Source organism: Lutjanus erythropterus, chromosome 8 (genome assembly GCF_056507025.1).
Source record: "Lutjanus erythropterus isolate fLutEry1 chromosome 8, fLutEry1.hap2, whole genome shotgun sequence".
NCBI lineage: Eukaryota > Metazoa > Chordata > Actinopteri > Lutjaniformes > Lutjanidae > Lutjanus > Lutjanus erythropterus.
In genome coordinates, this window is record NC_139324.1 from 2087329 (window position 1) to 2101467 (window position 14139).

The 14139-nt window shown below is 38.9% G+C and overlaps 1 protein-coding gene across 1 annotated transcript in view; it reads left to right on the plus strand.

Annotated features, from left to right (window-relative positions):
* The first annotated feature begins 1340 nt into the window (after nt 1-1340).
* col5a2a (collagen, type V, alpha 2a) overlaps nt 1341-14139 on the plus strand; it is a 74187-nt gene continuing 61388 nt past the window's right edge. The window contains exon 1 of the mRNA XM_084724232.1: nt 1341-1599. Coding sequence (XP_084580358.1) covers nt 1509-1599 — 91 coding nt within the window. The 5' untranslated portion in view covers nt 1341-1508. The remainder of the gene's footprint in view (nt 1600-14139) is intronic.

Sequence of the window (14139 nt, forward strand, 5' to 3'; positions counted from 1 at the left end):
TCTGACTTCTCAAAATTCTGACCTTAATCTCAGACTTCTGATTCTCAGATTTTTGTCTTTCATTTCAGAACTGTGCTTTATTCCCAGACTTCCAACTTTAATCTTAGATTTATTAATTTAATGTAGGAATCCTGGCTTTATTCTCAAAATTTTGACTTTAAACTCAGAATTCTGAGAATAAAGTCACAATTTAGATTTTATTCCCAGAATTCTGACCTTAAACTCAAAATTCTGGTAGAAAGGTTGGAATTCTGACTTCTCAGAATTCCGAGTCTAAAGTCAGAATTCAGAATTCTGACTTTATTCTTGGAGTTTTGAATTTAAACTCTGGGAGAATTCTGGGAGAAAAGTTGGAACTCTGACTTCTTAAAATTCTTACCTTAATCTCATTCTAATTCTCAAAAATTTGTCTTTCACTCAGAATTCTGGGATAAAAATTCTGACTTTACTCTCAAAACCCTGATTGCAATGTCAGAATTCTGAATATATCTCAGAAATCTTGCTTTATTCTTAGAGTTTCGTGGGATTGTGGGATTAAGGTTGGAATTCTAACTTTAAACTCAGAATTCACATTTTATTATTAGATTTCTCACTTTAAAGTCACAACATAAATACATTTCTCACATGTTGCTCTCTCATTAGATGTCTTAGCAGGTAGATTCCATGTTCTCACCATAAGTCAAAAGGTTTTGACCTCAGGATTTCACTCTAAATTTGCTCACTGGATTCCCTATCATGACCACCTACAATCATGACCACCCACAGTGACTGTCACACACAGTTTCAGTTTGCATTTATCTCTCTTACTATACTTTTGACTCAGGACAGCGCAATTAAAGTGACACCACTGATTTTATGAGCAAACATATCGACAAGCAATCTTGTGTGCTCGTCGATTTGCTTCTTAACTACAATTTCTCCTCAGAAAACAATACAGTTATAAACTCTATTCTTACTTTAATTGCCCAGTAAAAAGGGATTCTCAGCTTACTGTGTGTCTTGTTTGGTGCCCCAGAGACAGCAATAAAACAGCAGTTTTATGATCTTGCTTAGCAACCACTTCTGAAGAGAGACAAAAATCTGAGTGACACCATCAAACAAGCAACGTAATTTTTCCTTATCTGGTCCCTGGCATCTTTTAATGTGAGCCAAAGTTAAGACGATTGCATTCTAAGATAGCCTGACAGACAGAAAGAATCACTGGAAAGTATGAGAACTTGTGAACATGGGTGTAGTTCTCCCACAGCCACAAAAGCCTGTGAGAGGATGGTTATGGGAGAGGGCTGACAAAAGGGGGAGGAAAATTAGGCTCGCCAGCATTCTTCTCATTTAAAGCTGTAACTACACAAAAAAGCACTCACGCAGTCTGGGCTGGGTCTGCTTGCTGCTTACAAGGAGGGGTACTCTTGAATTCATGGTGGTGCAGTGATAACCTGAGCATTTTTTTTTCTTTTCATCCTTTTTCCCCTCGCTTTGTGCACAGGAAGGCTCATGTCTTTCTTATAGACATGATGAGCTTTGTGCATTTAAGGACTTTCTTTTTTCTGCTAGTCTCCGTAGCCCAGGTTTTGATTGTTACATGTCAAGACGGGACGAGTGGTAAGTGAACCCCTCTGCTGTTTATTTTAACACCTAATTGCTGTTGGTTATAATGTGTGAAGGTGGCTGATGGTTGCCTTTTAACCGACTGAAAGTTAGCTTGGACTTTATTATATTTGGGCTTGTACAAGCAGTGGAGTTTAGTTGTACAAAGTTGGACAAATTCATTATTTTGGCTGCAGAAACTCCTTTAAGTGCACTCTTGATTAAAGGGGAAAGTTATTTTAGAAACTATTCTGTTCTCTGTTGTATTTCTTGTGCCAGAGTTAATTCTCCTTGTACATGACAACTTCATTTGTTCGTTTTCCCTGTAAAGAGTTTTCTATTGGAAATGTCATAACAACATGCAACATGTGTGAATGATTGAGACAAACATGATGTGGTTATCAGACACTCCGTCTATCTCTGAGAAGATTTAAAAGGGATGAGAGCAATTCTAGTGTGGATTATCTGCAATTGGCAAAACAAGCCGTGCATGTCAGGAAACAGTCCCGTGGACATCTGTCAGTGATTGTAAGTGATGTCACCCTCAGGCACTGAAAATGTGCAGAGGAGGGAAATGAGCACCTTTGTGGTTTTGCATTGCACTCCTGCGCCCGCTCCAGCACTTTTGGAACATTCATTAAGTGTTACCACAACCGTTTTCCTTTCCCCGTTTGGACTACATTGTACATCTGCGAAAAGAATTTCAGCACCAGAGCTCACGCGCCTCTGAGGGAACACAGACTGCATGTTAATTCAGAGCAGATGTGAGGAGACATGAGGAGCAGAGATGCTGTTGGATTCTGTGAGTCACTCGGTGAACTGCGGGGCGGCTGATGTCTTCAGCTGGCAACATTGAGAGCTGGAACACCTGAATGTTCTTGTTTTACTTGAACTGCACTTCCCCCTTTTTTCTTTTTCTTTCTTTTTTTTTTTTTTGCAGCTGGTGTGTTTGATGTCTCGTGTCGTCACAGGGACCATGTTGTTCCTGCACATGATGTCATGGGCCACTCTGAGCACTGGAAAGTTGGTCTGATGGGCCCCTGACAGAGTGTGCAGTGCAGACAGTATTGTTTATTTTTTTAAAAAGCTGTCACTCCCTCTGGATAACTGAGGTTTTTCTTTCATTATGTCATTAACTAAAATGAGTTGGCTTTAGTCTTTAAGTTTGGTTTCACATCAGACCTTTGTGTGATACTGTGACACCAGGTATAGCACCACCCTGTGGTGACAGCAGCATAATACCCAAAACATGTCTCATACTTTTTGTGCAAGCTTTATCTGCTGAAGACACAATTTAACACCAATAATAATGGCAATACTGCAATCAGCTTGATTTTAACTGAATTATATGGATCGAGATTAAAAAGAGATACTTTACTTTATCTGATTAAGCAGGCTCTATATAGCCCTCTGCTCTCCAGACATAAAAATATGGATAATATGGTGTTTGTAAATCTGTCTTATGTGCTTTCAAAGCTCTTAGAGGCTCTGTTTTAAACAGTGTCTCCGTCTATGTCCAGGGTCTGTTTCTGTCCATATTTGTTCATGTGAAACAGCGCAGTGATCTCGCAGGCCTCTTTCCATGGAATAGTGGTGGGTGAGACGATTGCATTTTGACCAAATAAAAACAGTGGAAAGTTCAGGGTTTTTGTAGACTCAGGGAAAATGTGGTTCACCAGCGCTTTGAGACAATGTACTTGTGTGTGTGTGTGTGAGGGGGGGTCATAAGACATAATGATCAGTTAGTATTGTATGGAACGGTTTTTACTTTGTTGGCATTGTGATCATTATTGCATCACAATTTTCATCTTCACTGAAAAAAACTATTAAAATCATGTTGATGAGACATTTGTTGGGGTCTGTACCAAACAAACCACATCTGGAGAACAGAATCAGGGCATCTCTGCAGCACTACAGTACTTCATTCTAATTCTAATTTGTCACACAATTTACCTATATTGACAATAATTGCAGCTTCTGCAATTTGGACATTGCTCTTAGCCTTCAATTTAGATGTGTTTATGCATTTGCTTAGCTAGTATGTCTAGGATGAATAGGAAAGATGCTAACTAACAGGGGGCTGTGTGAGCATGAGACACACTTGACAACTGACTCCCACCCTTTTTTGCTCTGTGCTCCAATAGCATTTGTGCAAACCTGGTACCTTGGTCAGCTTTCTCCTTTTCCTGTAAAAGTGACATACAGGGGTCACATCCTAAGTTAGCTAATGTTAGCTAAATGCTAACTAACTAGCTAATGACTGATGTAGATTAGCTAGCAAGGTAGGTAGCATTTTGCTAACATTAGCTATTTCAAGATGTGAATAGTCCCTCCAGCAACGACTTTCAACTATCTTCAAATTTTGGTTTTCTTTTCAACGTATAAAAGCCTAGCATATGTAAGAACAGGAAACAGGACAGGACAAAGTTGACCGATGTACCAAGTAACTGCCATTTGAATGAAAAGGCATGGGACTCAGGAAAGATCAATTCCTTACATCCCAAAATCATGCTACACCTAAAGCACTCACAGTGCTTAAAACATTTAGCAGCATTGGATATTGTATAAAGGCCATGGCTACAATTACCAGTGCTGCTCCGTTTAATTTGGACTTTTATATGGAAAATTGCAACTTCAAATTGAGTGCGGTCAAATGTTGATGAAACTACATAATTGCAAGCAGACTCATTCTCTCAGTAAACTATCAGCCCGATTTTTAAACCCTCTTCTGAAAAATGAAAAGAAGTCAGCAAACATCTACATGTATGTTGAGGACACTGAGGTTATTGGAGAGATTCCAGAGGAACCAGACTTTGAAATGGTGCTTTGAAGACTGAAAACATGTTTAAAACAAATGTTGAAAGTTTTTAGTCCATACAGATATACAGCCCTAGATGAAAGTCATATGTGTGCACATGTGCGGAAAGTTTGCTTGCAAAGTTGGCAAATGAGATCAAGGAGCAGACTTTAAGCTCACAATTGGAAATGGTGACGCCGACGTAGATTAACAGGATAAAAATATAGCACATCACCTCGCACAAAAAGAACTGGAAGCAGGAGAAGTGTTCGAATAATATTTGGAGTAAAGTTTAGGGATGTGAACATGGAAAAAGGAAAAAAAAACAGCAATAGAAGACTGATTCCAATAACAGAAAACAGGAGTGCCCACAGTTTTAGCCTGAGAGAGAATCAAGCCTCTGCATGTGTGTGTGTGTGTGTGTGTGTGTGTGTGTGTGAGTCTGAACATCACTCCTCCCAGACGCTGACATAGCTGTAAAACATCTTCAAAGATGCCACTTAGCGCCTTACATCAAAGAGACCCAACACTCAGGCTCTGTGAAACCAGTGGATTCAGTTTGTTCCATTTGTCTCATCATCACCAGGTTTCTGGTGCTCATCGCCGCCAAAACGCAATTCAGCTCAGAACGTTTTTATTTCCCTCTCTGAGAGAAACACATGAGCAGAAAGCTCAAAAATCTGTATTCCAAATCAACAAAACCTACATGAGGTCACTCTGTCTTCCAAATTGGTTCCAGTTGTTGTTGCCACATCACTGACATCGCAACAAATGGGCTGTTTTCTACCAAAGCTGAAATGTCCAAACATGTGAATTCAACCAGGTCCACAGACGGCTTTGATTAGAAACACATGCTGCATTTTTGAGCTATGACTTGATTACACGCCTCTTTTCTTCCAGCGTAAGGGGGTCGGCCTCTGTAGATTGTGCATTGTGTCGAGTTACACCTCTTCGAGAAGTTTTATCAGTCGCCTGATGTGCGGCGTCTGGCGGCGAACCTGGGGCGTCTCAGTGGCACAGACGATGGAGCTGATAGATTTTTAATGCAGCCTGTGCCTATGAGGACTTCTCCATGGGAACTACTTATAAACCAAATTATTGCAGTCAGCAAATGGAGGCTTGGGGTGGGGGGATGACTTCCAGATGTTGAAAGACTCGCTTTGGCTGCATTTGGAAAATATATTTTTTTAAAAGTCTTAGCCTTAGAGATAGTTGGAAGGGGAGGACATTAAATGGCTGATGTAAGACATAACGTGTCAATATTGTTTTAGGGTGACTTGAGCATGGAACTTCCTGGCTCATGGTTTCCTAAATGCTTTCAGGGGATGTCACGTCTCTCTTATCTTCACTCAGAACACCTCCGCAGGTTCAAGTTAAAGTAACTATTTGTTCTAAAGCCATGCAATTAGGGCCCTCCCCCCTAACAGATCTTCTGGGCCTTGATTGGCACCTACTCACCAATCTGCTCTGTGATCCTCTCAGCCTGTCCATGTGGGAGGATGACAGGACAAAACGTAAACACACAACGGGCTGTAATTGTCTCAATTTCATTCTAATTAAAAATGTGCCAAACTGTTGCTCATACAGCAAGAGCTCGCCCACTGAATTCACATGTGACGTGTCCTAATTGAGCAATTAAAACAAATATCAGGTTGATATTTGTGCTGTGTGCTGTATCCCAATCTAGGAAAAAAAAGTTCAAAATTAGACTGCCAATTTCACACATAAGGTTCTGTTTACCCATCAAGAGTCAAGTCAATTCAATTATATATGTATATATAGCCCAATGTCAAAAAGTCACACATTTATCTTTTTAGCTTTTACAATTTCTACCAACACATGCTCATATCTAACCATCAGAATAGGTTGATTATCAATGGCTCCCAAAATTACATATATGACAAACTGGAGGATACCAGTAAAAGGAGTACAGGATCTTAAAGGCACCGTTCACCCCAAAATCAAAAATACGTATTTTACCCCTGGTCTGTAGTACTATTTATCCATCTAGATCTTTTTGGTGTGAGCTCCAAAGTTTTGGAGATATTGGCCGTCTGCCTTCTCTCCAATGTAATGGGACTAAATGACACTCAGCTTGTAATGCTCAAAACACCAAAAAATGCATTTGAAAAAAATTTAAATTAGTGTTTCATTCCACAAATCAAGATTCAAGTTAATTCACAGACCTTGTTGTGAGTAGTTTCACATAGGAACTACTTTCTAGTAGAAAGAAAGTAGTTCTGTAATATTTTTTTTTGTGCTTTGAGTGCCACAAGCCAAGTGCCCTTTAGTCCCATTATATCTGACACTTATTGGCTGACATCTCTACAGGTCTACACCAAAACTGTATTGATAAATAAATAGCACCACAGGTCAGTGGAAAATTCTGCACTTCTGATTTTGGAGTGAACTGTCCCTTTAAGTACGTAATGTCAGTGATGTGGTGTAAAACACATAGTTAACACTGTGAAGTAGCAGCAGTTTAATTAGATTTAGGCGTGCTTAACTACATGGATAGGTTTATGAAAGGATTGTGGTTTGGGTCGTGGTTAGAATTAGGATTTTGGGATAAAACAAGTACATCATGTATGTCACATCATGGGACCTATGTAAGTCACATGGTTTCACATTGGACTCATTGGACACTTATTATTACTACAGCAAGGGATACTGGTATTGGTATTGACCTAGCAATAAATGTGGGTCATGAAAAACTGCTTCCAAAAATGACCTACAGACCTATGCCCATTTTTTTATTTATTCATTTATTTATTTATTTATTTTGGTGAAGAATGGTTGATCTTCACCATATATCACACCCTCTATCCTTAGACTCTCAATCTGGATAAGGAAAAACCTTTAATTGGGGAGGGGGGGGGGTCAAAACCTCAGGAGAACGCTGAGAAAACAGTTGAATAATGTCTCCACATTATAAATTACATCTGAGCAACAAACTGACATGCAGTTTGTAAATTACTAAAACATTTTCAACTTCCAACATACTTCCATCCACTATGCTTCTGCGTATATGATAACAGCCCCTCTTTAGGGGGCATTACCATAAATTTTTTTACAGCCAGGAACTCATTTTTCTGACTATTCTTACACCAAATTAATGAAAAATAAGATGCTATCTTGTTGCATTGTGGGAAAAGGATTTCTCTGCCTCTGCTACTTCCATTTTGACTAATGTGCAATACTAAATTGGTGGGACACTTCTTTAATTTTTCACAAAAATATACTTATTTTGAAAATAGATGGTGATCATTTGTCATCTAACTCAGACATAGTCTTTTTCAACAATTAAAAAGTAATGTTGTCCACACACAAATGCCAAGAAAACAAACATAACTGTCATGTTAATGCCTTTGAGAAAGCCATCCGTGGTACCGGTGCACAGCGCAGTCTGTCTGTTTTGTACAGTGAGTGTTGATACAGCTGGTTGTAGTTTTTCCTGGAGATCAGGAGGACTTTTGCCCTTTGGATCTTATCCTCTGTAGGTTGGCAGGTCTTAGTGTAATATAGCACTTCCCCCCTGAACATGTTCTCCGTCTCTCCCCTGGTGACTGTTTCAAAGGTTGCTGTAATTGCTTTCAATCTTCCAATTTCATCTGATGTCCCATCTGGGAACCTTTCTCTGTCTGTGGTGAAGTGCTTCAGGCCAGGTAACAATTCTGCAAAATCAGATTAAAGTTGCTCTTGAGTGAATTTTCTAATTAAGCAAAGATGTGTCTCATTGTCAGTAATTGACATAATAGGAAATGCATGTATAAGTCAAAGATAAGCTTTAGAAAGACTGTAGAAGCATATTTTGATTTAATTTGATGCAATTTTAATTACAAGCAACACTAATAATTTTAGATGTACCTTTCTTTAAACATTCCACATTCTTTAAAATGTGGTAATATTGTCTGCCAGCGTCTTAGGCACTAAAGCTTACTTGTTTAAATGCCACAAAATGGCGACTGTCAGCCATAATTGCAGGTTGTGGTTCAACCTAAATTCTAAGTGGTAGCTCAGCTGTGTATATTACAACTGGAGAGGGTGAACAAGTAGAGCAACATGGGTGTTGGTGGGTGACAAGGGTTAGCAATGTGGCCTGAGTTATGTTTAGGCACTTAACAACTTGTTGGACAGCTGATTGACTTGATGGTGAAATGCCTCATATAAGTGCGGTGAAACGCCTGGAGGTCCTTTTGAATCCGGGTGGTCTTCTGAAGCTGAAGCAATGGGAATCACATTGCCGCAGTCTGTTAAAGATATAAAACATCCCCACATTAAAATGTCTAAAAATGACTAGACAATGTTATATATTTTGTTGAGCTGTGTTCTTACATTATCCCAAATGTCATAAACAATGTTCAAACTCAGAGAAATCTATTACATGAGATGATATGTCCCAGCTGACTTGCCAACACTCCCGAGTCTCTCTGTATGAGCCTGCACAGAATTGATCACCGGCAATTGCTTCACAATGCATGCTGGTTAGATTTGTGTCTGACTTGATCCTGACTTGCTCTGACATCATGCACACGTGGGTAACAATAACCTCACAAGATCGAGGCAGCCACAGTTTTTAGAGCCAGGTGCCGCAGTTGCTCCCCACATACTGCAATTGCCTCATTATCACCTGATCGATGAGCTGACAGGATCTGTTGACAAGCATATATCTTGGCTGATAATAATGATAAAGGTTCTATATAGTCAAACGAACAGTTACAAACTGCTTTACAAGGCAGACAAAAGAACAGATGTTACATGTAACAGAAGGGGGATCTCTTCTATTTCATCTTCAATCAGCAATCAAGGACACATTTTATCGCTTCAGTTATGAACGTGATCTGCAAACTACAGGTAGCCAACAGGTGATCTAACAGGATGTTTGTGTCATTTCCTGTATATTCTCTGAAGTCTGCTAGAAACTGTCCAACTTGACTGTAGCTTTTTGTCACCGCCTCCTGCTGCAGCCGCCTGATCTTGTCTACTCTCCAGGTGAGGCACAGTTCATCTCAAACGAGCCTGTTATTTTGATGATAGAGACGTCTAGTGGCAGGATTTACATATCATGCATTTAAAAATAATAAATTGTAGGCCTATATTGTTTTCCAAGTGATGGATTTCTAGTAGCGCTGAACAATTACTCAAAATTTTATTGAAATCACAATATGGCCTACACTTCATAATCTACAGACTTAATTAAGAAAATATCTTTGTTTGGTACAGATCCCCTGAAAAATCACACTATAATCATTTCAATGTATGTCAAAATAATCACTATTAGGTTTCTTTTTTTAATCGTTCAGCCCCAATACCTAGGTGAACCACTGTAAGGTGTAAGACTCCAGCTAAAGGTGTTGCATCATGATCCGCAAGCTCAGGCATGCCATATCAAGGTCGTTCTTTGAAACAAGTAAAAGAGTGGATTTCTTTGACTTCATGTTGAACGCGATGGATGCCTTGACTGAGTTGGACCAGATATTTTGGAATTCCTGTTCACTGTCAAGACTTGTTTGATGACTTTCATACTTCATTTTTCTATACCGGGTCAGTGGAATACTGTCTTAAAACAGAGAGGATCCCCCTGCAAAAATCAATCATTAAAAGGAATGTAGAGTGTTCTTCAATGGTAGATGTTCTCCAAGAGGCTCTTGTTCAGGAGGAAAAATATTAGCTTTTAGTAGACTTCCAACACACATAGTGCTGGAGTCTTTAGTATGCAACACTGCCAGATCTCTGCAGAGGATATAATGTTTCTTGAAATGTCATCTACTGTTAAATTCACCATTGTGCGCAAAGCAGATGCATGTATTCGCTGGGAACATCATCAGTTCTGTGAGCCATAAAAAGTAAGACTAAGGAGTTTTTTGGGTTTTTTTTTCATCGGATTATGGTCTGATGCATCAAAATAGACACTGACTCCAAACATGTCCAGTAAGGAAGTTATTCAGTAGAGAGAAGGGTGCATTCTTCTCATACAATGTGAGTCTGTGCTGCCCTTTGCCTGGTGGCCGAGATGTCCAGTCAGTGTTCCCGGACAAACACTTCTCACACAGAGCCAGACCAGTGAGATGTGGAAATGTCTGCTTGTAGTCGGTGACTCATGGCTACCATTTAACCTCAATGATTTCACCACATGGGTAAAAATGCAGCTGCAGAGAAGTGGAGGAGAGAGACAGAAGTTTTGAGAATGAGTTAAAGTCAGTGGTGGAAATTTACTAAAGTGGCCTACATTTACTTAAATACTGTACTCCTGTCAGGTACTTGAGTATTTCCATTTTGCATGAGGCTACTTTATACTTCTATTCCTCATAGGGAAATCTTGGACTTTTAACTCCACTACTTGTATTTGCTACCCGGAGTGCCTCCATACTTTTCAGATTATTTTGAATTAAAAAACACATTGCAGTATAATAAATCCAACCAGTGTTTCCCAACATTTTTGGCTTGTGAAAAACAAAGAACAGTGTACAGTTGAGGCGCCTTGTTATGTTTCAGATATCTGAGTTGTTGGCTGGTTTCATTTAAATAACATTTTTAGGCCAGAAACATCCAAAAACTGAATGCAGATTTGTGTAGCATAACATTTTCTTTTTACTTATTTCTTTCACATTCACTGCCCCATTAGTCGTCTCACGACCCCTCTGATTTATCTTGTGACCCTCTGGAGGAGGCCCAAGCCCTATGTTGGTAACCAGTGGACAAAGTTTAATGTATGTAAAGTAGTTAAAAAAAACACTTACAACTCAACCAGCTGCAAATAAAATAGTGAAACAGTAAATGTGCTTTGACACATCACTCTCAGTGGTAATTTTACTGCAAAATAAATACTTTTACTTCTGATACTAAAGTATGGCAGCATATCTCTGCCATGCCAGAAAAAAAAAATCAGTATGATGCAAGAAGATATTTTCATGTTATTACAACATACAGACCTCACATTACAACAACTTTCTTGCTATTTATACAATATAAAACGTTTCATGTTATAATTTGATAACCTATATAGTTACCATGTTATAACAATAAACTCTTGTTAGAAGAATATACAATTAACAACATATTATTTTTCATGTTATATCTAGGGATGCACCAGGACTGATACCAACATCAGGTATCAGTCTGATACTGTTCTCACGTACTTGTACTCATACTCATAAAACTACTGCAATACCACGTCACAAAAAGCAGCCGCTCAACACAAGCAAACATTTTACGAACCAACACCATGGGTTCAAGGCGCTTGCTGTTGCTTAGAAACTGTTTGTATTATAACAATATACTATTCATTTTGTTTAACTAATGGTTATAACAATATAAGTTATCATGTTATAATGTGGAAATGGTTTTCATAACAAGATATTTTCATGTTGTCACAAGAGAAATGGTATATTGTCATAACAAGAACAGTTTCTTGTTACAGCATGATACGTTTGTATGTCATAATATGAATATGTTTTGTTATAATGTTAATCTTTTTATAACAATAACCTTATTTGACGTTATAATGTGAAAATGATCTGTTTTTCTTTGTCTGGCATGGCAGACTTTAAGGCCATTTTGCAGATAAAACTTATTTGGAAGTTTGAATGCAGGACTTTTACTTGTGGTGGACAACTTTTAGATCATATTGGAGGACAAAATAATGTTCTTCTACTGGTAAAAGTGTTAAATATCATATAATTTAGCTTGCATTCAGATTGTCAGCTAGCAGGCTTCACACATCAAGCAATGTTAGCTTTTAACTGTTTACAGTACATTGTGGGAAGTTAGAGAGTAACAAATCCAAATGCTGGCATGGTAATTTAAAGTCCACCAGTCTTAAAATGATATCCATATGAATGACGTGAAATACCAGCACTTTGTGTTTCTGTAAATATACTTCAGAGTTAAGGAAAAGCCACATGGTTTTTCCTACAGAAACCGTATCCTGCAGAATAACATGGTAATTGCTGTGGTGTATAGACATTCAGGCTCAGGCTTCACTTCATCAGCCACTCCAGTGCCTCAGGTTTATGCAGCTAGGACTGTGCTGTACGTCACGCCACTCTTCATTTACCTGGGCTCAATTAGAGCTCCAACTACAGGCTTTGAGTCGTCTATTTAACTTCATGGTCCCTCTGTTTTATAAACCTGTCTCTGATGTGGCCTGGCATTTAAAGGGGATAAGCTTTAAACGTGGGATAAGACTGGAGAGGAGGAAACTTAATTTCATCATAATTCCATAACTATCAGAGGGAAGGGAGGAGGGAGAGAAAGAACAGAGGGGCTGAAAGAGAAAGCAGGAGGAAGAGGACAGAGAGGAGTCAAGGCAGGGACAGAAGTGGGAATCTCTAATGAGAACAAGAGTGAGAGTGTGATGTGGAAGAAGTGACAACGAGGGAAGCCCAGAGGATTGTTTGCATCATGTCATTAAAGGCAAATATTTCTCTCTAATCTCACCCTCCCCCCAATTACTGGACTGCAATAGGCTGGTCCGACTCCAACACAGGAAGTCATATCAATTTGGAATTTCCTCTGGAAGAGCTCGTGTTTCTGCTCTGGTTGTTGTTGACTATTGTGATTCATGGTCAAAAGATTAAAAAACATGATCAAATCATAGTTAAAGGGACATTTCACCCACATATCAAAAACTGCATATTTGCATATTTTGCATATCTTTGGCTTTTAGTGCTATTTATCCATCTAGATTGTTTTGTGAGTGGGTTGCAGAGTGTTTGAGATTTTGGCCATAGAGATGTCAGCCTTATAATCTCGAATATAATGGGACAAAAAATACATTTGAAAAATTCAAAACCAGCGTTTCTTTTCAGAAATCATGACCGGCTCACTTGAGATAATCCACACACATTGTTGTGAGCAGTTTCATGCAGAAACTACTTTCTACAGGAACTACTTTATTTCTAATGAAAAGAAAGTAGTTCCTATGCATCAGTGTCTATGGATTATCTTGTGTAACCAGGTCATGATTTTTGGAAAGCGATGCTGAATGCAGTTTTTCAAATGTAGTTTTTGGTGCTTTGAGCACCATAAACCAAGTGCCATTTATGTCTCATGATAATTGAGATAAGGCAGACACTCTACATCCTCCATCTCCAAAACTCTGCAACTTACACCGAAAAATTCTAGCAACACAGACCAGAGGATAAAACATTTTTGAATTTGGGGGTGAACTGTTCCTTTATGGGAATGTTATGGGCAAAAGTAAATAAAATGTGCACCGTTTCCAGCATTGAGGTGTTGAAATATTTGCAAATGGCTGTTTTATTTTTTGTAACTAGGAAAACTAGGTCAGTTGGCGATTTGTTAGCTCTTTAGAAATGAAGACAACTGTAACCATGGCCTCTTCTCTGGTTGGAGTGTGTCTTTTGGGAAGACTGAGGCTCACACAGCTGTTGATGACCTGTTGAATAAAGAATGCAACTGTTACTGATAGAAGGGAGGAGGCTCAGCAAACAAACTGCCGCACATCTGCCAACAAGTAATCCTCTGCTTGGCACTGATGACATCGCAGGAACAGACTCGAGAGGCCTGTAAAATAGTGCCTCGTTGGTTCATGAAGTTTGGTGTTCTGCCATAATGTCACAAGGACATGGGTGGGAATATTGCCCTCATACTTCTCTCATTAGAGGAATAGAGGTCACTGTGTGTGTGTCTGTGTGTGAGAGAGAGTGACAGCATTTACTCATAAGTAGATTTAACTACAGATACATTTTGATTTAATTTCCTTCACAAAACATGAAATTTTATTAACTAGTATG